General features: G+C 49.1%; 2 protein-coding genes across 6 annotated transcripts; one reads left to right on the plus strand and one right to left on the minus strand.

Annotated features, from left to right (window-relative positions):
- Window positions 1-68: 68 nt before the first annotated feature.
- Window positions 69-21,488, plus strand: LOC101071084 (neural-cadherin-like). The gene is made up of 31 exons (XM_029838524.1): window positions 69-224; window positions 811-922; window positions 1,079-1,271; window positions 1,592-1,734; window positions 2,335-2,507; window positions 2,578-2,746; window positions 2,833-3,003; window positions 4,048-4,220; window positions 5,022-5,189; window positions 5,593-5,842; window positions 7,146-7,273; window positions 7,483-7,669; window positions 8,096-8,239; window positions 9,968-10,251; window positions 11,290-11,919; window positions 11,996-12,992; window positions 13,878-13,971; window positions 15,000-15,184; window positions 15,379-15,614; window positions 15,968-16,245; window positions 16,378-16,592; window positions 17,153-17,280; window positions 17,425-17,555; window positions 17,678-17,789; window positions 17,931-18,111; window positions 18,331-18,497; window positions 18,565-18,829; window positions 18,945-19,125; window positions 19,194-19,444; window positions 19,712-19,869; window positions 20,163-21,488. The coding sequence occupies exons 1-31, from the start codon at window positions 69-71 to the stop codon at window positions 20,718-20,720; spliced, it is 7,218 nt and encodes a 2,405-aa protein (XP_029694384.1). The 3' UTR covers window positions 20,721-21,488.
- A 1,033-nt stretch (window positions 21,489-22,521) lies between these two features.
- On the minus strand, window positions 22,522-27,357 carry ccne2 (cyclin E2). Of its 5 annotated transcripts, none has more exons than XM_011618867.2 (12): window positions 27,135-27,357; window positions 25,897-25,935; window positions 25,612-25,693; window positions 25,485-25,538; window positions 25,094-25,236; window positions 24,791-24,926; window positions 24,574-24,720; window positions 24,357-24,452; window positions 24,137-24,271; window positions 23,954-24,065; window positions 23,725-23,882; window positions 22,522-23,412 (listed from the first exon to the last, which is right to left on the minus strand). In XM_011618867.2, the coding sequence occupies exons 2-12, from the start codon at window positions 25,908-25,910 to the stop codon at window positions 23,302-23,304; spliced, it is 1,188 nt and encodes a 395-aa protein (XP_011617169.2). In that variant the 5' UTR covers window positions 25,911-25,935; window positions 27,135-27,357; the 3' UTR covers window positions 22,522-23,301. The 5 variants fall into 5 exon arrangements, with proteins under 5 accessions (XP_011617169.2, XP_011617171.2, XP_011617170.2 ...); XM_011618869.2 differs by lacking the exon at window positions 27,135-27,357 and adding an exon at window positions 27,039-27,064; XM_011618868.2 differs by lacking the exon at window positions 27,135-27,357 and adding an exon at window positions 26,794-27,032.
- Between the last annotated feature and the right edge of the window lie 170 nt (window positions 27,358-27,527).

Genomic DNA, 27,527 nt, shown 5'->3' on the forward strand with positions numbered 1-27,527 from the left:
CAACTGTCTGTCCTCGCAGTGTTGCCACGGTTACGGCTGTCTCCTTCCAGAAGAAAAGTCTTTCCTACATGCTCTTGTTGAATCCTGGGAATCTGTTCAGTCTCGGCCAAGAGAGCGGCACGCTCAGCCTAACCAGGCCAGTTGACTATGAGAGCGGCCACAACCTCCACCTGCTGCAGGTCCGAGCCTCCGAGTCGGACACCGGCCTCACCGCCGTGGCAGAGGTGCGTACGACTCCTATGTACCACCAAGTGTTGAGAAACACCATCACTGTAAAACACTGACGGGACCACTGACACCACTGGGACCAGCAGGCAGATACCAGTATTCTGCTATCAATACTTATCTAGTACATGATTATATAAAGCTGCTGACATGCCTGGAGGCCCCTGAACGCACCGCGCCCAGATGAAAACTCATTAATTAAAAATGGGGGGAAATGATGCCACCGTGATGCAACTGCCTCATCTGTAGTTGCTGCTGATGAAAAACCCACTGTGCGCTTCTGCAAACCCAGACCAGATCCAACTATGTCCAGATGCTCTGTTTGTGTTTTACAGTAAAGAACTGGTTCACTTTTGCTTAATAATCACTCCCTTTGTCAGGCTCAATCCTGCAGTTGTGGCTGAAGAGCAAAACTCACTCTTATTTCGACAGTAAAACATTAACAAATCTTTTGCATTGACATGTTTTTGATTGGCCTTGAAGGTCTGACAGCTGGTGACAACTGTAAAACCAAACCAGATGTTTGTGTTGCCACGGTGACACCTTGTGTCAGGCGTAAGAACGTAAACAGATGTTTGGCTGCAGGTCGTCGTTCGGGTAACAGATGAGAATGACTGCACGCCTGAGTTCCTGCACGCCATCTACAGCAGAGACGGCGTCCCCGAGAACGTCTTGGCTGGAACCTCCCTGCTACAAGGTGGAGCACACACCTGTAGCTACAGCCGATGTGTGTGTGTGTGTGTGTGTGTGTGTGTGTGTGTGTGTAGCATCCTGACTCCTGTGGGTCTCTTTCAGTGGTTGCCAGTGACTGTGACTCTGGGCTGAACGCTCAGCTCTCCTACTTCGTCCAAAGTGCTGACTTTCGACATCACATCAGAGGGCGTGGTCAACCCCGCCAAACGCCTGGACTATGAACGGCCCAATCATGCGTACGAGTTTGTGGTCGTCGCCGTGGACGCAGGGACGCCTCCTCGAACGGGCACGGCATCTGTCCGCATCCGTGTTGCCAACAGCAATGACGAGGCCCCGGTGTTTTCCCAGAGCGTGTATGTTTGCTGCTGCTCGCCACACTCAGCCTGGAAGCATCCCTCCTCCACCTGTCTTTTCACCTGTCCTCTCCTTCCATCCACTTCAACCCTTCAACTCTGGTTTTCATCACTTTTTTTATGAATTCTGTTTCATGTTTTCACCCTCTCTACTCCCATTTACGTGCAGTTTTTCACTCTATTCATGTTTCCACAGTGTCAATTAGCTGTATAACATTATTCTGCTTCTGTTCCTCTCTGTCTGTCTGTCTGTCTGTCTGTCTGTCTGTCTGTCTGTCTGTCTGTCTGTCTGTCTGTCTGTCTGTCTGTCTGTCTGTCAGGTATAAGACCTTCCTGAGTGAAGATGCTGGTCCAGATACGCTGGTCGCCATCGTTCATGCTAATGACCCAGATGGAGATGGTGTCTCCTATGCAGTCACTGGTGGAAATGAGGACAGCAACTTCTTACTGGACAAACAAAAGGGTGAGGGACACACACACACACACTCGAGGTGACTATCTTCATCTTCCTACACACAAACACACCTGTGTATTGGCCCAGCAGGATGCCTAAATGAAGAAGACTCTTAGTGTCTTTGCATCAGCAACAGGTAACAAAGGTTTTGTTTGGAGCCACGTTTCTGCTGTGTTTCCTCCAGACTGTTATTACAAACGACAGACTGCTGAGTGTTTTCCTGATGACGCTCAGAGACTCTCTTCGGATTTTCTTGTTTCCTCCTGAGGAGACTGTCGACTGTGAAATGTGCTGACTGTCCTCGTGCTGGCAGCAGCAGCGACGCTTCCACGTGCAAACTTTGTACAAACCTGCAGTCTTCTATCAAACACATTTGTATTTCAAAGAAAAGCAGATCCTCACGAAGGCTTCGGTTGTGATTAGCTGAGCTTATTGATAGTGAGGATGTGGCTCCCAGCACCTCCAGAACATGTGATCAGAGTGAGCTCAGCATCTTCAGCAGATGAAGGATTTATATTTGTGCACGGCATCTTTCTGTAATGGAGATGTTATTTGGTGAGGTGAGGGTGAAAAACAGCGCATGTTGGAGATGCTGATATTTGTGTGCAGGCATCATCAAGCTGAGGAAGAGTCCACCTCCCAGGCTCAAAGGGCCCCAGTATGTCCTCAACATTACTGCCACGGACGACAATGCGTCCGGAGGACCCTTCCCGCTCAGCAGCTCCACCCAGGTCATCGTCGGCATCAATGACATCAACAACAACAAACCCATCTTTCAGGAGGTGACTGATCTTTGGAAAGCAGCATCAGAAGGAATTCCTACAGCTGTTACACCTCAGATCGTTTCCTTAGTGTCAGAACTACAGTCAGAACGCCGTGGTTCAAGAAAACCAGCCGCCAGGCACGCAGGTCCTGCGTGTCCAGGCCCACGACGCTGACATGGGCGTGAATGGACAGGTCAAGTACGGCATCATGCACAGAGACGGCATCTCATCCGGCTTTGACATTGATCCTGACACTGGTAACCAATGGCAACTCTGAGTAAGACAACAGTTTCACTGCTTCTCCACGTGCATAACCATTGTCATGGTAACATGGCCCCTGCAGGTTACATCACCACGACAGTCAGCTTTGACCGAGAGCGTCAGAGGGAATTCACGCTGTCGGTCACGGCCACGGATCAGGCCGCCGAACCGCTCATCGGGATCTGCCAGATCACCATTGTCATTGCAGATCAGAACGATAATGGGCCCAAGTTTGAAAACAGCCGCTACCAGTGTGAGTATTGCTGCCTGCTGCTGCCTGCTGCTGAGGTGAACAGGCTGCTACTGTGTTTGTGTTGCAGGCTGTTGATTCTCTCCATCTTCTGAAGGTGAACTAGATGAACACAAATAAAGAGAACTACAAAAGCATTTAAAAGTCCTGCAGCTGTCGACAGCTTTGTAATCCTGGAAAGCTACTAAGACTGATGAAATATTCGCCGACAGCTCCCGCGGGTCCGTGTTTGTTTACTATCTGTGCAAATGTGTGTTTTGATAAGCGTGGCGTCAGAAGTTATTCTCGTCAGATTATGGAATCACACTGGGCGGCTCATTAACTATTTAACAGGCAGATTGAAGTGTTTCTGGGACATACATTCATTTATCGCTAGTGTGAGTGTGTGTGGAGACGTGGAGGAAGTGGGCTGGAAGCAAGGCTGTCTGTTCTGCTGTCGAACTATAACTCATCAAAACTGAACGGTTGAAATGGGCAGCACAGGGTGCTTTGCTACAAAGCCTGAACTGGCCATCTGTTTTTTATGAGTCCTGTGTTTATGCAGATGTCAGATATTGAACCTAAAGGGTTCCAGGATGGATCTGCTGACAGATCCGATAACTCAGGCAGCCTCTGACTGACAGAAGAACTTGATGAACGGGTTCCAAAATGAAAAAAAAAAATCTGAATTTGCGAGATGTGTTTACAATTTGTTTGTGTAAATTATGAATTAAGTCCTGTTTCCTGGGTTCGTCTCACAGTTGTGTCACTCTGAGGAGAAATCAACAGGAAGCACAAATAGACTTCACATCACTACTGTGACTCTTCGCTCTCCTGGGTTCTTTGCTTTGCATCTTGTCTCATAGCATCATAAATAATTACTGACAGCAGGAAGGCAACTAGATACAACTGATCCATTAATAAATACACACCAGTATATAGAGGATTCATGTTTACCACTCTGATAAATAATAATCCAATAATAAAAAGGATACATATAACATATAACCAGTCAGTCTGGCCTCTCTGTCCCAGTATCCCAGTAGTCCATCTGTCTCCTTCTCTCAGACTTCCTGCGGGAAGACACTCCAGTGGGAACTAGTTTCCTGCGGGCGGCGGCACACGACGATGACCAGGGGAGCAACGCGGCCATCACCTACTCTCTGTCCAATCAGACGCCGGCGTACCTGCACATCAATCCCAGTACTGGCTGGATTTACGTCAGTCAGCCCATTTCACAGGCCAGTATGTCTCCAGTTACATGACTCTCAAGACTGGTCTCAGGCTCACTGATGCTCGCAGGTTTGAGGAGCAGAAACATCGTTTTCAGTCTTTAAAGATTGTGATAACGGTGCTGCTGAGCCAGCATGGGCCCCTCTTCCTCATGTCTAACCCTAACCCTAACCCTATGGGCCCCTCGTCCTCATGTCTAACCCTAACCCTAACCCTATGGGCCCCTCGTCCTCATGTCTAACCCTAACCCTAACCCTATGGGCCCCTCCTCCTCATGTCTAACCCTAACCCTAACCCTATGGGCCCCTCCTCCTCATGTCTAACCCTAACCCTAACCCTAGCCCTATGGGCCCCTCTTCCTCATGTCTAACCCTAACCCTAACCCTATGGGCCCCTCGTCCTCATGTCTAACCCTAACCCTAACCCTATGGGCCCCTCGTCCTCATGTCTAACCCTAACCCTAACCCTATGGGCCCCTCTTCCTCATGTCTAACCCTAACCCTAACCCTAGCCCTATGGGCCCCTCTTCCTCATGTCTAACCCTAACCCAACCCTAACCCTAACCCTATGGGCCCCTCTTCCTCATGTCTAACCCTAACCCTAGCCCTATGGGCCCCTCTTCCTCATGTCTAACCCTAACCCTAGCCCTATGGGCCCATCTTCCTCATGTCTAACCCTAACCCTAACCCTATGGGCCCCTCTTCCTCATGTCTTCCTTTCTTCCTCCTCTCAGCTCTGTCTTTAGGCACTTTTCCTTACAAAATAAAAGATGCATGTTAAAGGCTGCTTCCTGTCATTCCTCTGTACAGACCTCGAGGATTGTGCGGCAGATCGTAGCGTTGGATGGAGGCAACCGTAGCAGCTCTGTGGAGCTAACCGTCTTCATCACCAACGTTCACAACCAGCCGCCACTATGGGAACAGCCCGAGTACTGGGTGACTGTTCCGGAAAACACCGTCAGAGACGCCAAGATAGTGGTGAGTGACCGTTGGTGCCGTAGTTAACTTCAACGGATGATGGAAAAACCAAGAAACGTCATCGTTTATTATTGTAGCAACAGTTCAGACATTTATAACCATACAGTCTAATAGATGACGTCTTAAAAGAACAATTTTGTAGTTCTTGTTCTTGGTCAAGACAGAATGAATCAGACAGAAGAATCAACAGTGAAAATGAGGAGGAACTGATGTTTTGAATTTAGCATCGGTAATGAGGTTTGCCAGGCGTGTCATTACCGGTGTGTGTGTGTGTGTGTGTGTGTGTGTGTGTGTGTGTGTGTGTGTGTGTGTGTGTGTGTCATTTCCTCTCTGCTGTCTGGTCTTCCTGTCAGAGGTAAACAGAGGACTGAAGCTCAGATTTGTGTCTCCCTCCCTCCCTCAGACCATCAAAGCCACGTCCTCTCTGGATGACCCTCGGGTCACCTACAACCTAGAGGAGGGTCAGGTGCCAGAGACCAACATGCCGGTTCGGTTCTACATCAAGCCCAACCGTGTGGACGGCTCGGCGTCCATCCTGGTGGCTGAGAACCTTGACTACGAGACTACTGGCTTCTTCACCCTCAGGGTTCGTGTCCAGAACGTGGCCTCTGTTCCGCTGGCGTCCTTCACCACCGTCTACGTCAACGTAACAGGTGAGTGTGGGTGATCAGTAAATTAGAGTCAGTAATTTAAGCTTCTCAGCTTGAGGGACGCTGGTGTCCACTGTGATTTTACGACCTATGAGAGGGGGAAAAGATTGACTCAATATCAAATTCTCTAAATTCCAAGACCTAAATCCTTCCCAAACTCTCTCTGTCTCACTCAGGTGAGGAGCCAGGAGGAGCTTGAGTGAGCATCCTATGAATTTAGCAATAAAATGAGCCAACTAAAGTAGAATATGTCAAAAGCTAGCTAGATAATAGTCATTACTTGCAACTTTCTTGTAACTAACAAGTAATCTACTCCCTCTCAAGGTAGCCGCAATATAGTCTGTTTTTTTCCTAAGGAAATGTTAATGTCAGAACAATAGAAAAATGATACTTACATGTATTAGAAGGGAAAAGTGTGCTGTGCTGAGCTGTGGAATGACTGACACAAGCACAATTCACAGTTCCCAACAAACGCTGTAGTAAATGCATTTGGGTCGCTTCTGACCCATGTTTGTCAACTTGATGCAGAAATATAAAAGCTGCGCTTATTCATAACTTAAGAACTGAAAAATAAAGATGATTATTTGTACTAAACAAAACAAGATATTTACTGAATATCTGGTCAAAAATGACCCACATTGTGCATTAAAAGGGTAGTGACACAATAAGGATTTTTATTCACAAAGTAAGAAAGAAAAAAATAAAATAAGGATATATGATGGTCAAAAAACAAGTTAATTGAGGAATCCTTTGAATACGGAATGATGAAAATAATTGATTGCAAACAGATAGAAGGTAAAAACTCAGCCGCGTCACTTTTGAGCACTGTTCTGCTGCTGATGATGGACTTTGACATTTCAACAAGTGAAACGTCATGAGAGGACACACAAGGAGCAGAATGCAGCGAGATCAGGGCTGCAGCAGCAGCAAACGTCAGCAGAGCTAATGAGAGCTCATCCCTCCTGACTCATGTCCCATCAGCATCTGGAGGCGAGCAGAGCCCCCACAACACTTCCTGACTGGCTTTGAACAAACACACATCAGATGCTATAATTGGCTCAGCGCAGCTTGAAAGTGAGCCGACGGAGCTTTGTGGGCTCTTTCAGGCTCTCCCAGGCTCTTCACACAATGAGAGTTTTCATTAACGCTCTCTTTCTCCAGCATTTCTCCAGCATTTCTCCACCTTCTGTTTTTCTTCTCGCTCTTTTCTTCTTACTTCCGTGTGTTCTTTCCTTTTCTCTGTCAGCTTTAATCCAATTTCATGAGCGACTGTTGCTGATTTTCATGCTGCTCCTTTCCCCCTCAGACATCAATGACAACGTTCCTTTCTTCCTGTCTTCAACCTACGAGGCCACGGTTCCTGAAGGAGCCCAGATCGGCACATCAGTGGCCCAGGTGTCTGCTGCAGACCTGGACTCTGGTCTACACGGGATGGTGAGGATCACCCACGGGTTCTACCAGAACCATCTGCCTTGGAAACAGAGTTGCGTTTGAAAGCCAGACGATGCAGTTTGACTTAAAGCTTTTTGACCTGCTGAGTGAGAAGCCTCCAAACACAAAGTCACTGTTCAGACTCCTGGTTCTGCGTGAAGAACAGTAGATGAGTTCTGAGGCTGGCTGACTGTGTCCTGTTGATGCTTCAGGTCCACTACCTGATCCTAAGGGACGACAGCGGCGACTCTCAGTTCTTTGACATCGACTCGCTCAGCGGCGTCATCGTCACCCGAGCATCATTTGACCGCGAGCAGAAGGCCTCATACCTGATGGAAGTCCAGTCAATGGACGGTTCTGAGTCAGCAAGACCGGGACAGCAGGGACAGCCCAATACTGGTAACCCCACCCCCCCCACCCCACCACACACACACACACACATGCACACACAGGTCAGGTGCAAGGTCAGAGTGGAGTTCAGGCTTGGCCTGTTGTCCCAAGGTCCTCTCTGACAGTCAGTCTGTCCATCACCAGCAGCCCCACTGGTCTCCCAGTATAACAGACATGTTCTGTCCATCACCAGCAGCCCCACTGGTCTCCCAGTATAACAGACATGTTCTGTCCATCACCAGCAGCCCCACTGGTCTCCCAGTATAACAGACATGTTCTGTCCATCACCAGCAGCCCCACTGGTCTCCCAGTATAACAGACATGTTCTGTCCATCACCAGCAGCCCCACTGGTCTCCCAGTATAACAGACATGTTCTGGCCATCACCAGCAGCCCCACTGGTCTCCCAGTATAACAGACGTGTGTGTTCTCCTAGATACGGCCTATGTCCGGATCTTTGTCACCGACGTCAACGACAACGCACCAGCATTTGCCCAGCCGCTGTACGAGGTGAGCGTGGAGGAGGACAAAGAGGTGGGATTTGTCCTCATCACCGTCACTGCCAACGATGAAGACGATGGTGAGTCAGGAGGGAATGATGATGTCACCATTCCTCCTCTTCCGGCTGTCGCAGCTCGTTAGCCGGTGCTGCTCGTCTCTGGAGCTCCAGAGTTTGAAGTGTGTGTCTTTGTTTGTCTCTCACTCCTCTTCTTCCTCCTCCACTTTCAACAAAAAAGCAGCAGAAGGGAAAAAAAATAAACTGAACACATCAACAAGACATACCTTTCTTTCTTCCTCCTCCTCTTCCTCCTATTAATGATGATGTTGTCTCAAGGCCTTAAGGGCTTCTTTACTCGGTAAAAGGAGCAGTGTGTCTGCTTGTTTATTTTCAGGTTTTAATCTTTAACCTTTGTCTCTCTCTCTCTCTCTCTCTTTCTCTCTCTCTCTCTCTCTCTCTCACACACACACACACACACACACACACACGTGTGATCCTGAATTTCCATACTGCTTCATCTGTTCACACAGTTTAGATCTCAGAATTTACAGCTTCTGCTGTAGCTGACGTTCCAACCGGTTTACTCTCCTTTACTTGAGGCATTTTAAGAAAGAGAACAATAAAAACATGATTCCAGCACAGGTGCTAATATTAACAACACAACATTGTTGGTGCAGAGCTCCAGAACATTCCCACAGGTCCAGAGTGACTCCAGGAGAGTAACGTTCCATCAGGAGAAGGAGCTGAAGTTTGTAGGCAAACGCCTTAAAGACAAGGACAATGTTCTGGAATGCTCAAAGGTCCCACCTCCATCCAAGAGTATGGAGTCTAAGCACCTGAGCTTATGTCAGGACATAAGTCATGAGGTTGAGTCAGACGTTTGTGTCCAAAGGTTCTTGTTGTGGTTGAGAGCTGCAGCCTCTAACAGAAGTTATTAGCAGAGGTGCAGCCTGTAATGCAGAAGAGCACACGATATTTCTACATATCTTTCTCTGGTTTGAGGCCAAACTAAGAGGAAGATTTTTCAGAGTAAATTCTGGTCATTAGCATTCAGAGGAACAGAAAAGTGGCTGAGCTTCATGTTTCTTGTCACAGCAAAGTCACAAAACGCATTAATGATTTCACAGTTCAGGGTTTCTGCTGCCGCCTGCTGAATTTCAACAAGCTGCTGGGCCTCTCGTGGCCATCTGAGGCCACAACATGGGGTATTTTCCAGCGTGATACATTTCGTAAATCAAAGTGAAACTTCCTCCAGTGATGAGTTTAGTCTGTCATCGTGTCAACCTGCAGTCAGCACTGAGGGACAACTTCCCCCCGCGGCCCACCTCTCCTTAAGCTGGGATCTGACCTTAATCACAATTTTGGTGCTCCTGCTACGCTTTGAATCAAATCTGCTGTGCCCTTCTGCATTGGTGTGAGTGTGGGAGAAGAGGGCAATACCATATGGCCACAGTAATCATTAAGGGCCTGCCAGAGGCAAGAAACCACTGGAGTCATTCCGCACCCACCCACCCACACACACACACACACACACACACACACACACACACACACACACACACACAGTGTTCAGTGTCATGATGAAGGTCCTTCACAGCTTCACAGATGGTGTTTTCCTCCTGGTAAACACAGCAGACGGCACCCACCCTACAAAAATAAATAAAAACAAATGACAATTCTAAGATTAGAAACCAAAATGATTCAGGAGTGAAATAATTTTGACATGAAAAGAACAGTCTTTAAATTCAGATGAACTGTATTTTGATGACAACAAAGCATCAGTGGGTTCCTGTTCTCCTGTCCTCACAGGGGCTAATGCTAAGTTACGCTACCAGATAGCAGCTGGGAACAACATGGGCACATTCGATGTGGAGCCTGAGGTAGGAACCATCTTTGTAGCCCAGCCCCTCGACTATGAGGCAGAGCGCCGTTACGAGCTGTGGCTCGTTGCTTCTGATGGGAAGTGGGAGAATGAGACGCTGGTGGTGGTCAAGGTGATAAACCGCAACGACGAAGCACCCATCTTCAGCCAGATGGAGTACCACGCTGCTGTGATGGAGGAGCTCACCCAGCTTCCTGTTTTCCTCCTGCAGGTGAGCAGATGTGTCTGTTAGCTAAAGAGCTATCAAAGCCCTGCTGTAATGTTGATGCTGTGGTCACATAGTGCTGGAAATGCTGTCAACATTGTGTCAACTTGGCTTCAGCTCCACAGAATTTAGCAGATATGGAGCCTTTAAAGATAATAAAATGTGAGCTAATGAGAATAAGATGTGAGTATTAGGTTACAACCAGATGTGAATGGGCCTGGAGCATCTCCTCACCTCCAGTGTCCACACATGTGTCAGGCTCCTCTGGAACTCCTATCCTCCTCCTGTTGTCACACCTTTCCCTGGTAATTCATGCTAATTTGCATGTTCTGGTGAGCTAAATCAGATTTAAAGGTGACAGCAGGAAAACTAATCACCGCCAGAGAGGTGTGTGTGTGTGTGTGTGTGTGTGTGTGTGTGTGTGTGTGTGTGTGTGTGTGTGCGTGCGTGCGTGCGTGTGCGTGTGCGTGTGTGTGTGTGTGTGTGTCACTGCCGCCTGCCTTCTCTCGCCTGCTGGAATTGATTTGATACAGGCTTTACTCTGCTCTAACGGCCCCGTACGAGCCCCATGTTTTTTCACCTGCATGTGCTGCATCCGCGCCTCTGCCACCGTGATCGTTAATATGCTCTACCTGCCGCATGGCGATAGGCAGCCAGTGGGTGGCTTCAAAGGCTTCTGCTATCACGGTGGTGAAGAAAAGGCTGAAAGTCATCCTTTTCTTCTCGTTTTGTGGTTAACAATTTTCTTTTAATTGCTGAATTCCTCAACGTGACGTGAGAACAGGTCCTAATGCTGCCACTGCCATCCAGAGATATCAGGGAGGCCGATTAAGTGAACAGGACGAGCTCCTCTTCTACCTGCTGCTGTGACATTTGTGCATAATGAAAACGAGGAAGTCTGTGGTCTTTTTAAAGGAAGTTACATCTGAGCTCATCAGTTGCCACAAATCTAGACTGCAGCACTCTTGTATCAGCACTATTGGTGAAGCCTTTCCAAAGCTGTGTGGAACACTTCGTACCTGATGAAGGTGTTTGTATTTGCAGGTGTCGGCCACAGACCCAGACCAGGAGGCTGATCAGACCGCTCTGCGTTACTTCCTTCACGGTCAAGGGGCAGGTGGCGAGTTCACTATTGATGAACGCACCGGGAGGATTTATGCCCACCGGCGGCTGGACAGGGAGGAGCGTCCGGCCTGGAGGTTCCTGGTTCTGGCTACAGATGAAGGGGGGACAGGACTCACAGGGTTTGCTGACGTGCTATTAGAAGTCAGAGATGTCAATGACAACGCACCCTTTTTTCCCTGTCCGGCACTGAGGGTGGATGGATGTTTTGTGGGTCAGGTACCTGAAAATTCACCTGCTGACACATCCATCATGGAGATGCGTGCCACGGACCTGGATGACCCCAACGTGGACCGAAATGCGATGCTGACCTACAGCATTATCAAGAACATTCGCAATGACTTCAACCTGAACTTGTTCTCAATCAATGGAAGCACAGGGACCATCTACACAGTCCTCCGGTCCCTGGACCGGGAGGAGGAGGACCGCTACCTGGTGGTGGTGGAGGCCAGAGATGGCGGGGGGCTGACGGGAACAGGAACGGCTACCATCATCGTTACTGATGTTAATGATCACCCACCGGTCTTCACGCAGATGCTCTTCAGCACTCAGGTTAGTCCAAACACAAACACCAAAACACCAACACAGGATATTTGTACAAGTTCTAATTAGACCCTTTGGTGTCCAGGTAACAGAGGATCTGGAGGTGAACAGTGAGGTTCTTGTAGTTTCAGCCACAGATGAAGATGAGGGAGAGAACGCCGTGGTAACCTTCAGCATCATCAGTGGGGATGATGACAGGAAGTTCTTCATGGAGACGGACAAAGTGAACCGACGGGGGGTGATAAAACTAAAGAAGAAGGTGGACTTTGAGAAGCCCCAGGAGAGAGTGTTTAATCTAACAGTTAAGGCTGAAGATGCTGATTTCTTCAGCCTCAGCTGCTGCCTGATTCAGGTGGAGGACTCCAATGACCACGCCCCCGTCTTCTTCCCACAGTTCTACGAGTCGGCGGCACTGTCTGAAGACGTAGCCGTGGGAACGATAGTCACACAGGTAACAGCCTCAGATTTGGACTCGGGCCTGAATGGACGTTTTACCTACAGCATCTCCCGGGAGTCTGACCCCTTCAGTCAGTTCCTGGTGGACCCGTCTGGTTGGGTGGTGGTGGCTGATTCTCTGGATAGGGAAAAGATCTCGCAGCACAGGCTCATCCTGCTGGCCACAGATGCAGGGAGCCCGTCTCTCACTGGCATGGCCATCGTCATGGTAACGGTTCTGGACACTAATGATAATGGGCCAGAGTTTGAAGCCCCTTACAGACCCATCGTTTGGGAGAACACAGCAGCACCACAGGCGGTGCGAATGAACGACACCTCGCTGCTGCTGCACGCCATCGACAGGGACACCTCTGCTAACGGAGCACCCTTCTCCATACGTCTTCTCATGCTAACTTCGGATGCCACCAACTTTAACCTGACAGACTATGGAAACGGCAGCGCCGCTGTCACCGCGCTGCGGACCTTCGACCGAGAGCGGCAGAAGCAGTACTTCCTCCCAGTCCTCATGACTGACAGCGGCTCTCCTCCCGCGAGCTCCACCAGCACGCTGACAGTCATCATTGGTGACCGGAATGACCACCCTCACGCTCCAGGACACGCCAACTTCATCGTCTACAGCTACAAGGGTTCGTTCACCACTCAGACTTCCAAACGTTGGTCTGAAATACTCCATAAAATCAGGATTAAAACAGGCTCGGAACTCTGATTTTATACCTTGTCCATTAGGAAAACATCTCATTTTACAGAGAGAATTTTTTTTAAGGGCTGGGGAGGACTTTAATCCTCGGTTTCTTAAACTAGTTAAGTGGAACCTGCCACTTGCACATCCGTGCAGATACCGTCTTGCTCAAGGGAACGTTGAGTGTAACTGGAGACAATTTCCAACTGGTGTCTTCCTGCTGCTATAACCTCCAGCACCCCTGAGCGCTCTGGGCTCCTGTTTTTAAGGCTGTACCCGTCACAGTCGACTGCTCGCAGCCTCCCGCTCAAGTCGGCATCACTTATTTAGCCTTTCTTACCATCTGTCAGCCTTCCGTAATTTGCTGGAAATCTGAGGTTTTCTTTAATGTATTTTTAGTGGGTTTTCTCTCCAGGGGCCTTTCCACATGAAAGTATATTAACCCGCTAATACGAATCCATCACGCAGCTCTACCAGATGCCGCGGCGCACACAATGAAGTGGGGCTAAAGTCCCAGGTCTGACGGCTGCATAAGCAGGAGCCATTTTTAAAGAGGCAGCTGATTTCACAGCTAAAGAGATTACAGCTCTGCATTCAGGTTTCTTTGGAGGTGGGGGGGGGGATAAATGAGTGAGCACCTCTGCTGTGTGCATGTCTTCCTGCTGCGCCGTCAAACCGTGACCGCGTGCACCAATGAGGCGTCGCTCTCCTCCTTATCTCCATACTTCACTCTCAGTATTTGGGTGGTACCACAGGGAACACGTCCCCTCACAGCAAATTCCTTCACAGCCAGCGACGTCTTGGATTTATTTTGTCTTCTCACCCCCCGCAGGCATATTTCCAAACACGGTGCTGGGACAAGTTCAGTCCCCCGACCTGGACGACTGGAGTGAGAAGTTTTACCGCTTTGAAGGAAAACCATCCAGGTGAGGGAAGGTTCTGATATGCTGACCTACTTAAGACTTTAAAGCACTAATTCTGATATTAAACAGAATTTCCCTTTTTATTTATTCGTTCTGGAGGAGGAAAACTAAATGAAAACATCAATCACTCAAAGAGTCTTTTGTTCCGAGTTGATCTTGTGATGCAAACAAAATGTCGTTTGAGGAAGAGCAGAAGAAGAAACGGGACAGATTAAGAGCTGATGAAAGGGCAGCCATCTTGTGGGAACAGTGGTATTAATACTTGACTACCAACTCCATTACCAAAGCTGGAATCCAACTTTCCCAGTGAAGCTGTGTGGTCAGATGGTTGGATGTGGGTGTTCCTCAGAGGACGTGCAAAAACCATCAAGACAAAACATGGTCTCTCCCAGCCTCATTGCAGGACCTTTTAGTGATGCTGTTTGGTGGCTAAACGTCATTTCCAGCATCAGGAGAGCAGAGAAGTGTAGAAAATTCACTGTTTTCAGTTTAAACTTTTTAATAACATGTTTAAAGTCAGACTTCTGACTGTGGGATTATCTGTTCCTAGCCCGTGGTCCTTCTCCAGGCCTGAGGCTTCGACACCCCAGCGGATGATCAATCTGCCTGAAATTAGAGGACGGAGGTTTATACATGCACCCAATGGCACATGTTCAGAGCCAGATTGACCCTCCAAACATTCCCAGATCAAGAAAATGGATCTGGGCTGGGTTTGATCTGAGAAGTCCCTTCTGGGAACAACTGTAGTCAGATTTTAGATCAGACAGAATTTCTGATGAGGAGCGTCATCTCTTAGACATAAACAACATCTTCATCGGGCTGTGATGCTGCTCTACACGTTCCTGAACATCTCCTGGGTTCCCTTGATCCTGTCTTGTCTGTCTATTAAACACAGATAAGAGTCTTTTGCCTTCTCTTTAATTTTAAGGGTTCCATGGTCATCAATGTGAAGGGGGAGGGGCTTATGTTGACAATGATGTTGGCCAACAAGTGGCAGTAAAGACATTTTGAAACTTGACTTTTCTCCTCAGGTTCTTTGGACTCAACCAGACCTCCGGGCAGCTCAGAATCAGGGAGGGGGTGCCACCAGGGTCGTATCTGCTGCACGTCCGTGTGTCTGACCGGACGTGGCCCGACGTGACCTCCACTGCTCAGGTTGACGTCCGAGAACTGCAGCAGGATGCTTTGAGAAATGCCGCCTCCGTCCAGCTGAATAGTGAGTCCAGGAAGACCAATGTGGGGTCCTGTGAGAGGACACTGTCCCCCGTGAGACACCCAACATGGCTGCAGGGCTTTTCTGTGCTGAGTATCTGGATAAATGTGGAATATCTGTGGAACAACTCCTGTTTCAGCAGCTTTTAATGTGCTACCTGTACGGCTTCCTCTAATCAGCTTTACATCCTTGTCCAGATGTGACGGTGCAGCAGTTTTTCAGCAGCGGCGGAGCTGAGAAGAGTCTTTTTGCTCGTTTTACGGAGACACTGGCTGATCTCCTTCATACTCAACCAGAGAACATCCAGATCTTCTCTGTTGCTGACGCTGGGCAGAGAGCCGAGAAGCTGCTGAACGTGTGGTTTGCTGCTCGCGGCTCGCCGCCCTACAGGACAGAGACGCTTCACGGCTACGTCGCAGCGGGCAGATCAAAGGTGATGACCTGAAAAACCAGTCAAACGCCTGTTGGCTGCTCGGTCCTCCACTCCACCGAAACACCAACACACTGACACAAATGTCAAACATCAAATGATCTTCAACACCTTTTTGATCGTCACGTATAGCAATAAGAGGAAAAGTTGTGTTCGTTCTCTCCAGATTCTGTTGACATTTTCATGTAGAATCCCTCCACACTAGTTCCAGGGTTCCCCGTCCAGGGGCGTCTGCTTCAGACCAGCTGCTACAGCGGTTGTTTGTTTCATGCTAACACTGGGCTCCTTTTAAAAGGTTCTGTCCATATCGGGTTTGTGCTTTAAACATAATTAATTAAACTGTTGATGTCATGCAGCTGGAGGCCATACTGGGCGTGTCCATCTCTCAGGTGGGCGTGGACGAGTGTCCCTCCACTGACTGCAGTCACTCTGAAGGCTGCAGCACCGCCGTGTCCTTCAGTACGACCCCCGGGGCTCTCAGCAGCGGTACCACATCCCTGGTGTCGCTGTCAGCTTCGCTCACGGCTCGATGTGGCTGTCACTCCCGGGAGTGGGTCCGTATGCCCTGCTCCACCTACGCCACCGACCCCTGCCTGAACGGGGGTACCTGTCTGGATGGGCCTCTGGGACACAGGTAAGTCACAGAGTGAAGGGGAAATCTTGTTTCTTAGAACCTTGGAGGGAAACTGTGACAAGAACTTGTTCCGTGTGTTTCCCAACAGTCTTCTGTTCTGTTGAGCATTCATACATCTGCTCTGTGTATCAGGTGTAAATGTCCCCCCATGTTTGATGGGCCCGAGTGTCAGCAGACCAAACACAGCTTTGGTGGCCACGGCTATGCCTGGTTTCCTCCCATCAGGCCTTGTTTCCAGAGCCACATCTCCCTGGAGTTCCTGGCTGAGTCAGCAGATGGGCTGCTGCTGTACAATGGGCCATTAAACTCCGCCTACCCGGGGGAGCCTGAGGACTTCATCGCCATCGGTATGTTTACCGCCTGTACTTGATTATGTCACTAAACATGTTGACGATCGAGCGTGAACTAATTGTTACCTCAGACCACCCCCTCCTAAAAAGTTTGGCTGAACTTGAGGTTTGGTACTTAAATCTGACTGAAGGCCGTGGCCTCTGTCCGTGATAATGAATATAAAGTTTACACACTGTTACACACTCAGACTGGGAACCAGCATGAGTCAGCCAGAGCCGCAATGGTTGTTGGCTCGGCTACAGGCGCTATATTAGCCTGAACTCAGACTCAGAACCAGTGGTGATGCAGGAAAATGCACACACACACACACACACACACACACACAATCATCATAATTTGATGAGACCCAGATTTTTGTATTTACGAGCGTTTGGGTCACATGATCACATGGACCCTGTTCAGGATCCATTTTCCTGCCGCTGCAGCAGCAGCCAGACTGATCCATTATGGTTTTGACTAGAACCATCTTGTTGAACTTTCCTCTGACCCGTTGACCTGAGGAGGAACTGATTCCACATAATGAACATGATCACTGTGTTCCTCATCTTGTGTCCAGAGTTGAAGAATGGGGTTCCGGTTCTGAGCATTAACCATGGCTCTGGAACGCTGACCTTGCAGCTCCCGCCTACATCCTCAGTCACCGACCGCCGCTGGCATCGCCTCGACATCAGCACTGATGGAAAGGTGGGACTGGGGGTGGGAGAGACATAGCGTCGATGGTTTCATTCAGTTTAACCTAAAAACTGATTAAACTGATGTAAACGTTGAGGTAAAGTGTTAAGATTAAAGACAAGTAGGTGAAAACAGCTCACAGGAAATGTTTTTTAGGTTGTGGACTTTGTCCTGGACCAGTGTGAGGGTGCAGAGGTGATTGGGCCCCAGGGTGTCGGAGCCGGTGGACCCCCAAAGGTGGACGAGTCGGCCTGCAGAGCTGCTGGAGAGACACCTGGACGCCAGAGGTGAGGGACAGCCTGAAGACAAGATATCACTTTATTCACCATCTCGCCATCAATTAATCCTGCCGCTCCAACCCCTCCTCCTGCTTACCCCCCACCCCCGTGCTGCTGCTCCTCCTCCTCAGGTATCTGAATGTCTTCCAGCCTCTTCAGTTAGGAGGAGTAAAGAAAACGTCTCCTTATTGGCGTTACCGTGGTTTCAGCGGCTGCATCCGTAACCTGATGGTGGACAGTCAGGTAGGTTGTGTGTGTGTGTGTGTGTGTGCGCGTGTGTCTGCACACGTCTCTGTCTGTCTGTCTGTCTGTCTGTCTGTCTGTCTGTCTGTCTGTCTGTCTGTCTGTCTGTATCTTTATTTAGTGTCTCTATATCCTGCACAGGTGTACGACCTGGCGTCTCCAGGTGAGAGTGTGGACAGCTCCCCAGGCTGCAGGCTGACAGACGGTGTGTGTGTGACGGCGGCAGGGCCGTCATGCGGCCTCCAGGCATCCTGTCTGGCCGACTGGGGCTCCTTCAGCTGCGACTGTTACCCTGGATACACGGGACAGAAGTGCGATACAGGTAAAAAAAACAAAAAGGGGGGGTTCAGTTTCAAGTGTTTCAGAAGCATCGTCCCTTGTCCTGCTGACTGCCGCCCAACGCCTCCTCCATGTCTCCGTGTCCATGTCCATGTCAGGCCTCTTGGCTGGAGTCTACTTCCCATCAGGATTGGATGCTAAATGCTAAGCTAACAGCTGCTGCTATGTCTCTCAAACATGACTTTGGCTCCTCCCCTCTCAGCCATCCCAGAATTCTCCTTCGACTCGGGCAGCGTCGTCCATTTCCACTTCAGAGGCGGCGGTAGCTCCCGTCACACCAGCATCCAGCTGTTTGTCCGAACAAGGGCTGCATCAGGCACGCTGCTCGCCGTGGCGTCCTCGACCCCGACTGAGTTCATCGTCCTGGAGGTCAGCCTGTTGACCAATCACACGCCACCACTCACGGCCACAGTCTGACAATATCTGTGGCTTTCAGATCGCAGAGGGTCACCTGTCTGTCCGCGCTGACCTTGGAGATGGCGCCCATGCGCTGCGGCTCCCTGGGCACAGAGTCGACATCGGCCAGTGGATCTTGGTCTCCCTACGTCGTCATGACAACCTGTTCACTCTACAGCTGGAGCAGGGTGGGGGCTCCAGGGAGGTGCAGGCCCGATTAGGGAGTCACAGGAAGATTGTGATTGACCCGACCAGCGTGATGGTTGGTAACGGTCCAAAGACGGGAAACGCTAGCAGCTTTCTGGGTGAGGAGCAGATCCTCCTCCTCCTCCTCCTCCTCCTCCTCCTCCTCCTCCTCCTCCCGACTCCAGTTCATCATTCATTGCTGTTTATGTTTTCATCTGCCTTCTGCTCCCTCAGGGTGTCTGCGGGACGTTCGCTTCAATGGTCACCAACTCCTTTTGGACGGGCAGAACCGAGACTTGGTAGCAGTCCTGGAGAGGCGGGGCATCATGTCGGGCTGCCTGAGTGATGCCTGCAGCGGTCGACCATGTAGCAGCCCGCTGCATTGCGTTGACCTCTGGAGGAAACACCAGTGCAGGTACAGGTGCACAGACACGCCCTCTCAGACCGACACGACCTCATTCTTCGCTCTCGCTGTACTGTCAGGTGTCCCGGCGGACAGGTGACGGTGACAGACGACGCAGGTCAGCAGAGCTGCTGGCCGTCACCCTGCGGGTCGACTTCCTGCCGTAACGGCGGCGTGTGCCAGCCCACATCCGCGGACAGCTTCCGGTGTCGGTGTCAGGAGGGCTTCAGGGGTCAGCGCTGTGAGCTGGGCCAGGTCAGAAGTCACCGTCTGGCTGCCCTCAGCCCCAGCTCCATCCTCGCCATCAGCATGTGTTTGCTTATCTTCTTGGGTGAGAGCATGTGCTGATCAATAATTTCCTCCCTTGTGAACTTGTGTAACAACTGATCAATAATGTTGTGTTGTAATCGGTCGATCGGCTGTGTTGTGTGTAGCCACACTGAGGCTAATGTAGCCGCGGGACTGTAAATCTGTGTAGATCAGGTCAGGAACCGACTGTGACTGAAGTTTTTAAACTCCGCCCCTTAAGGTTGGAGCGGCAGCCATGTTGGTTTCTACCGACGTAATATTCTACCCTCTAATGGTTGTTTGTGCACAGCTGTGCTGGTGGCGGTGACAGTGTGGAACCAGAAAGGAAGTCGCAGTAAGTTCAGGAAGAGAGGAGTTTATCACATCCCAGCTGAGCATGAGAGCTGGGAGGATGTCCGGGAAAACATCCTGAATTACAACGAGGAAGGAGGCGGGGAGCAGGACCAGGTACACACTCACACAGGTACACACACATACACAGGTATATACACTCACACAGGTATATATACACAGTTAGACATACGTGGATATATGCATGCACACACATACACACTCACACAGGTACACACACACATACACAGGTATATACACACCTAGGTAGGCATAGCCACTGAAACACAGGTATATACACACTCATACTGGTACACAGATGTCGAAACATAGGTGCATGCGCACACAGGGTGGTTAGTAGCTAGATGTGGCTTTAGTACTAAAGCAATGTGGTGTTCTATGTTTTCCAGAAAGGATATGACATCACTGAGCTGAAGCGGCCGCTGTGTTCTAGTCTGTCGCAGTCGTCATCGTGCACTACAGCGCCACTCATCAAGTCATCACCTGGTTCCCAAGAGGAAGTCCACCCTTCTGGCTCTTCCTGCAGCTCTGGCGCCCCCTACCTCAGCATGGCGCATCAGCATCCGTCTCTGGGCGCCTACTCGGACTACGCTGCTGTTGTCAGCAGGGCGGGGCCAGAGCCGCACTCTCACGCACACTTTAAAACGTACGTGTCTCGAATTGTCTGGGAGGCGGACAACGACTTCCAGGCGTTCCCTCCGGACTCGTACCACGTCTGGTGCGTGGAAGGCTCGGGGTCGCTGGCAGGAAGTCTCAGCTCGCTGGGGTCAGTCACCTCTTGTAGGGACATTGACCGCGGCGGCGAGGAGGAAAAGGACAACGGCGGGTTTGTCTGCAACCGGTTGTCACAGTGGGGCCCAAAGTTTAGGATTCTGAGCGACATGTACGACCGACCTCAGCTAGCGCTCACGTACCACAGCCAAAACCTGTTGCCTCATCAGCACTAGAAGGTGCTGCTGTCTTCACATCCCATAATGCACTGCTCTGTTAATGAAATAATATTCCTCTCTGATGGTACCGAAGAATTAGAACCAAATGTGAAGATTTTTTTTTTATATGAAACAGTTCTGAGACTGAGGCTCCGTGTTGAGCCAAATATTTTGGTGTAATTGTGACTAAAGTATTTTTCCTCCTTCGTCAGTCGCGCGTTGTCACTTTTTATATGAAAGCAAAAATCACCCTCGTTTCATTTAAGGAGGTCATCGGAATTTTGAAATAACTTATTAAACTGTTTACTTTTGTCCCCGATTTACTGGATTTCTTTAGTTAAGTGGACATCAGATGTCCAGAATGACCTTGAGAAGCTTGAGAAAGGTGAGGAGCAGATTCTGATTCAGATTCTGAACCAGACTGATTGGACCAGCTTTGAATTCTGATGGGTCATCAACGCCAACATGAGCTTCAGAGACTGATCAGAATCATATTTAGAGAATGTGGTTTTACACATGTGGAGAAGGTGCAGAGACAATCAGACAGATGTGCCTCAGCCAGTCATTAAGTCAACATCTGGATGTTTAAACCTGAATCACATGTTCAGGTCTTTTCCAGACAGTTATTGATTCAGGGAGAACATGAAGCTCTTCTCTCTAATGAAGCTGCTCCAGGTTTCAGTTAGCCGTGAGCACCTGTACAGCTAAATCCACAAATATGGACATTTTTATTAGCTCAATGTATTTTTCTCTTTGTACATGAGTTTAATAAAATGCTTTTCCACAGAACTTCTTCCAGTCAATGATTGTACGGACTTGGGCTTCAGAAAAGTGGATTTTCACAGGGAAGATGATGGTTTGAGAAAACTGTAGAGATAAATGATGACATAACACGTTCTGTTGTAGGAATAGACAATTTTACTCATTAAAAAACAAAATATTTGGACCCAGTTCGCTCCCGGGGCAATGAAGAAGACGAGAACGACGAGGACGAAGAAAACGACTCGACGGCCACCTTCACACCTGAAAGCGATGGAGAGGACAAAGATGCCGACAAGGAGGACGGGGGAATGGGACACATAGCAGCGGGAGAGCTCTCTCCCTCCCTGATACCTAAATTTTCCCGATTGTTGTCCGAGGAGTTCCTACCAACCGCTGGTGCTGTAAGTACAGAGGTGCTGGCAGGAGGAGGAGTATTCTGCCCCACAGCTATCTACAGGCTTGATATTTTATTCCGGCATGGTCATTATTTATGGTTCGACACAGTCGAATATATAATCTTGATGGAGCGCCCGCTGGTTCAGGTCCAGGTCCACTTGAGATTGCTCCATCTTGGCCCGGTTTATTTGGACCCTGCATTATTATGGTCACGACTCAGGAAGTGGAACCGTTGCAGGCGTTGACCTTCACGTTGAGACGCCCAAAACATTTGTTTTTAGTTTGCATTTTATCCAACAGAGGTGCAAAGTTTATCTTTATAAACATTTAACTTCATTCTAATTATCTAAAACTGACTGCGTTTGAAGTTTTTACGACTTAAAGGCCAATAAGCTGGTGCGTCAATGCTGCCACCATGTGACCAACTATGACAGCGCGTCTACATTTAATAGTTGATTGATCAGTGCAGTGTTGACACATATTCTATGACCAGTCGAGATGAATCTTATCTAAAGTATAACTCAGACGAGATCCTTCCAGAGGTGGAAATGTTGACATGATGCATCTGTAAAAATGTGATGCATTTAACCGAAGCACGTCGGACATTAGCTGCTCTCGTGACACTTCCTGTTCTGCAGCCATGTTGAGGTGAAGCTCCGCCTTCATATCAGTTTAATTTATTTCAATTTAGTATAAATGAAAATGACAGTTCTCACTTGCCGTATTTACAGAAACATCCTTGGCATGTAGTTGACCAGGTCCTCAGGTTTGTTCCTCTGGCCAGCTGAAGTTAAGCAGTACATTTCTATGCTGTAATTTTTTTTTCTTTTTTCTTAAAAAGGCACTAAAACAACAAGTCTGCTTCACAAAACTAACTCGAGCGCTAAATCATAAATAGCTTTTGCCTTTGGCAGTGATCAGAGCTCTTTACTGCTCAAATTCTTAACATGAAATTGTAATATGGCTAATTAATAAATACAAACATTGAAAAGTTTGCAGATTTTTCTCAGCAAGTCAAGTTTTCCAGGAATGCAACAAGAATGTGCGACAGAATGTGAACGTAAATGGATGAGGTGCGTTCAAGAGCCTGCAGGTTTCTGGACGTTTCACAGCAGAGTCCGATTGTTCCGTCAGCTCATGGAAAGTCCACATGCGCCAGACAGACAAGGATAAAATTCTCCATGAATCTTTGTTCCTGAGAATCTGACAAAAGCACCGTTTGAATTTCAGCACCAGGTGATCCCTCACAGGTCCAACAGTCGGTGCCGCAGAAGCTGGAAAAGCAACCTGCTGCCGCATCCGTGTTGAAATGTTAATCAGGTTTGTGACCCCAGGAAGTTTTCTGACAACTTCCACGTCTCAGTTCTTAAAAAAAACAAAAAACAAACCAACAGTTCCATAAAAATGGGTTAAAACTGGATGCCATCCATCAGCCTCCTGATCAGGGATTGGTCAGTTTCTCTGTGCTGCTAGGCGGAGTCAGGAGGGCTGCACCGGCCGCAGGTGACAGCTGACAGTCGGGGACGTCCACCTGGCGTTTCTGAGCTTTTCTCTGCAACCCAAACATTAACATTAGTTAAGGCAGAAGTCTAAAACTAGCTCCTGAACATTTGTTGGAACCTCTGGGTTCCTGTGGCCTGAAGTCCCTGCAACTTAGTTCAAAACAAAGAACATTCAACATTCAGATCACTCCTACACGAGTCAATATCTGCTCAGAATGTTGGGGGTCATCTGGTGGACAAAGCACTGGGCTGGCCCAGCCGTCCAGCCACCTTGAGCCCACCTAAGATCTGCAGAAGGTTCTCAGGTCTTAACATTTGGCCACAGGAACCTTCCCAGGGGTTAGCGTTGGTCGTTAGCTCACCAGCAGCTCCAGGTAAGACACGTGTGTCTGGATGTTGTGTCTGTCATCAGCTTTGACTTTTGGAAAGTCTTTGAGTTGAGGCGTGGCTTCAGCTCGCAGCGTGTCCATGAAGGGCGTCATCCACCGAACACAGGGGGCCACACTCTCCCACGTCAGGCCTGACGCACACACAGAGTTAGCGCTACCTCCAAAGTGACATCGGGAACTATGGGGACCAGGTCAGACTCACCTGACACCTTGTGAACAACTTCGAATGTTGAGAAGTGGCAGAAGGCGGCGGCGGCGAGGACGCTGTAGCTGTAGCCCAGCCAGTCAATGTCCATCATGCACAGGTCCAACAGCTGCAGAGCAGAGGTCAAAGGTCACACCTCCACCCTCATGTTGAACACGGCGTGTTGAACGGCGCTCGTACCTGCGTGATCTTTATGTAGGTCTCTGGGCAGAACTGCGGAACGAGGAAGTTCTCCTCATCCTTCTGGGCTTCGACCTGAGCGTACAGCTTCAGCCACGAGATCGGTGTCTCCGGGCACAGGTTCCACTCCAGCGCCTGACGTGAGCAGCACACGGTCAGTTTTTCCCCCCAAAAGATTGTGAAGATGTGCCGGCGCTGGTCTGCGTCAACGTGCCCTCACCTTCAGCATGAGCAGCTCTGTCTGCTGGATGTCCCATATGTCACAGGCTCCATCCGTCACGTAGGCAAACTCAAAGATTTTGGGAGGGTAAATTTCCTGTTGAACAAAAAATACCAAGCTGAACATTCCTGGTTTGCTGGTCTGGAGCTTTTGAACCATTACACCCCTTCAGGCACCATGAGTGACATTCTAGCGTGGCCGTAAGCCGCCGACCCACCTCAATCTTGGAGGCGATGAAGAGGGCCGTGATGCCCAGTAGCTGCAGAAGCTCTTTGTTGACGTCTTCCTGCGTCGACATGAAGCGGTCAAAGAAATCCTGGGCCAGGTACGCCGTCTGCCGGTGGAGGCTGTACACCTCGCTCACCTGCACACAAATAGGGTTGGTACCCGCGACAGCGTGCACGTTCAGGGAATCTGTGCGGCTCCGCCCTCACCTCCAGCAGCCAGTCCAGCAGGATGGCCCTCATCTTGGGCTGCAGGCTGGCGTGTCGCTGCAGGTAACTCTGGTCATGAAAGTACTTCAGCTCTTTGTTCAGCATGCTGATCCACACGTCATCAGAACTGGCCCAGCTGCACCACAAGAGCAGCAATTTTATTCATGATGCCATTTTTTTTCAAGCATAATGTGGATTCTGCCCAGATGTTCTCAGGAACAAGATGCTAGAACTCCTGAAGCACCCCTGTGAAACCACCAGACACTCCTGAATGTTACCATCATACTAAAACAGAACACACACCTAAGGCGGGGGATGGGCGATGCTTTGATGAAGAGGTTCCTGAAGCGGTACTGTCTGAAGCCGGACGGGTCCACCGGCTCCAGCTCTTTGTGGGGGGTTTCGACGAGGACACAAGGAGTCGCTCCTTCCTCTGACCAGCATTTCTACAGGAGGAACAAGAACTTCAGAGCCACAGCCATAACCGAAACTGACATCCGACAACTTCTATATGAATATTTCTATGCAATGAGATTCGACCCCAAGTGGTGAAAAACGAGTACTGCAGGACATGATCCACACCACCAAATGTGAAATAAGTCAAACATTATCAATTAAGAAAAGAAAAAGGCAATGATTAGACAAACCTTATTGGTGCTATAAGGAAAGATGGGGGACAGAAACCCAAACACACCTGTATTTCATAGCTCTGTCTTTTAGCACCAGGCTGCAGTTTCTTCTTTGATGGCTGCAAAAGGAACAATAAGTGAGTCTGATGGCTGAATTCAGGATGATGAAACGCAAACACGAACGTGTCAAACCTCTGATTTCCTCCTCTTCAGGGTGGTTCTGGTCGCTGGCTCAGGCATGTTTGAATCTCTGGTTTGCAGAGTGATGCGACCACTGAAATGATTAAACCATTGGATCAGTTCACAGAAACTCAACCAACAACAGCTTCTACTCTGGTTTTAGTGCCTCATTTGATGCATTGCTGCCCCTAAAACATCTCTAATCTCGTCTGAGTCGTAAAGGGTTTTGACTTTTTCCCAAAATTGACCATTGGGATCAAAACCACGATGGAGTCCGAGCAAAAAGCAAGCGCTCACCTTCGTCTGGACATGTTGATCACAGGATTTATGGCTCTGCTGCAGACAGAAAGAAGGTACAGGTGAGACACAAGTACATTTATAACACCACACCTGAGTAAGACATGAGTTATAAACAAGTTAGACACAATGCAGCTGCTCTGAGGCACCACTATAGGAAGATCAGAGAAGGTCACAACAGGGCGACCAAATATAAATACAATATTCTGTGTTAGCCCTTGAAAGGATATTAGATATTTAAAATTATGCATACTGAAGGCCTGTTTTAAAGAACCCGTAGTTTCGGCCAAGTTGGTCTGTCTTCATCGAGACTGATCAAAAGGTTCGTAATTCAATGTAAACAGGCCAACAAAGCTGGAGCAGAGCACATTAACCCGGCATGATCACTTTTAATGTGAACGGCCTGAACTGATAAAACCGGGTCCAAACTAGCCCGACGAGCTAGTGGAGCCTTAAAGGGGGGGCGCTCCCCCGGGTTCCAACAAAAAAGGCTCTAAAATGAAACATTTCTATCGCAATTTTCTTGTCCGTCATCGAAGACCACTTCTCAAAGAAGCTTTTCGGCCCCGTGAAAGTACGATTACACAGATGTAAGAACTTTATTTAAGGTATGAAACTCAAAGACGCGCCAATTTGTGTAGTGTAGAAGCGGGAGGAAGAGTCCTCCCTCCCCGATACCACCATCAGCTCTGCGAGGGAAGATCGGGGCAAACAGCCGCTTCAGAACCTCTATATTGGCCTAAAAACACTCAACTACTGGGCCAAAGTCTCGGTGACCACAGAGCCGAAGGGAAACAGTTTAGTCAGCCCCATGAAGGCGACACCAGCGCGATTCGGACGCTGGCTACAAGTACTAGCAGAGTTAGCCGAACAGCTGCTAACTAGGTCAACAATTACCAGCAAACATAGCTGGATGACCCCCGATTCTGCGGGAAGACAACTCGTCTGACTTCGATCAACAACTGAAAGAATTAAAGACGGGGGAGAGGGGCTTTGATGGGCTTCTTTAGAGACTCTCCGTAGTTCCAGTCTACCAAGGAGTCGAGATAAAGTCAGATGGTCCCTGAGATGCTAAAGATAAAGCAGAGTTCAGGCGAAGAAGCTCGAATTAGCTGTAATAAAACCCAAACCAACACCGCGACCTCAGACGGAAGACCGATCCAAACACGAAGGAGTAAACTAGAGAAGGGGACAGAAAATGAGCCTTATTTAAGCCGGAGTCGGCTCAGCTCTCTTACCTCCTCGGAGATGAATGGATGAGTATCAGCTGTGGCGCCGGCGCCAATCCTCATATACGCGTATGTCCGGGCGCACTGCGCATGCGCCTTCCCGGTTTACAGAAACGCGCTAAATGTTCAAATTCGAACCGAGCGTTAAGCTAACGAACAGCGCCGAACTGTTTAAATCAGACTATAGCGTTAATGCGGCGGCTGTAGATGGATATTCGAGCCACCCGAGAGCGATTAACATGTTTTTAGTCTACATTTATCCGGAGCCTGCATTCGTTTGTCATGACGGTGTAACACAATTTGACTTTTTCTCGTAATCACAGAATTCTGCAAATTCCGGTTAAATTTTAACGGCTCGGTAGATGCAGCGGAGTCACGCTGCTACAGAAAACTGCACTAAAA

Source organism: Takifugu rubripes, chromosome 7, assembly GCF_901000725.2.
Source record: "Takifugu rubripes chromosome 7, fTakRub1.2, whole genome shotgun sequence".
NCBI lineage: Eukaryota > Metazoa > Chordata > Actinopteri > Tetraodontiformes > Tetraodontidae > Takifugu > Takifugu rubripes.

Bases quoted from the DNA above. Each gene is read 5' to 3' on its own strand.
- LOC101071084 (XM_029838524.1), top strand. From the start codon at position 69: ATGCTCTTGTTGAATCCTGGGAATCTGTTCAGTCTCGGCCAAGAGAGC. The intron at 2,747-2,832 runs GTAACCAATGGC...TGGCCCCTGCAG, and splicing joins TGACATTGATCCTGACACTG to GTTACATCACCACGACAGTC. The intron at 3,004-4,047 runs GTGAGTATTGCT...TCCTTCTCTCAG, and splicing joins TGAAAACAGCCGCTACCAGT to ACTTCCTGCGGGAAGACACT.
- ccne2 (XM_003977680.3), bottom strand. From the start codon at position 26,202: ATGAAGACAGACCAACTTGGCCGAAACTACGGGTTCTTTAAAACAGGC. The intron at 24,272-24,356 runs GTGAGGGCACGT...TGCTCACGTCAG, and splicing joins CAGAGCTGCTCATGCTGAAG to GCGCTGGAGTGGAACCTGTG. The intron at 23,883-23,953 runs GTGAGTCTGACC...TGTGTGCGTCAG, and splicing joins AGTTGTTCACAAGGTGTCAG to GCCTGACGTGGGAGAGTGTG.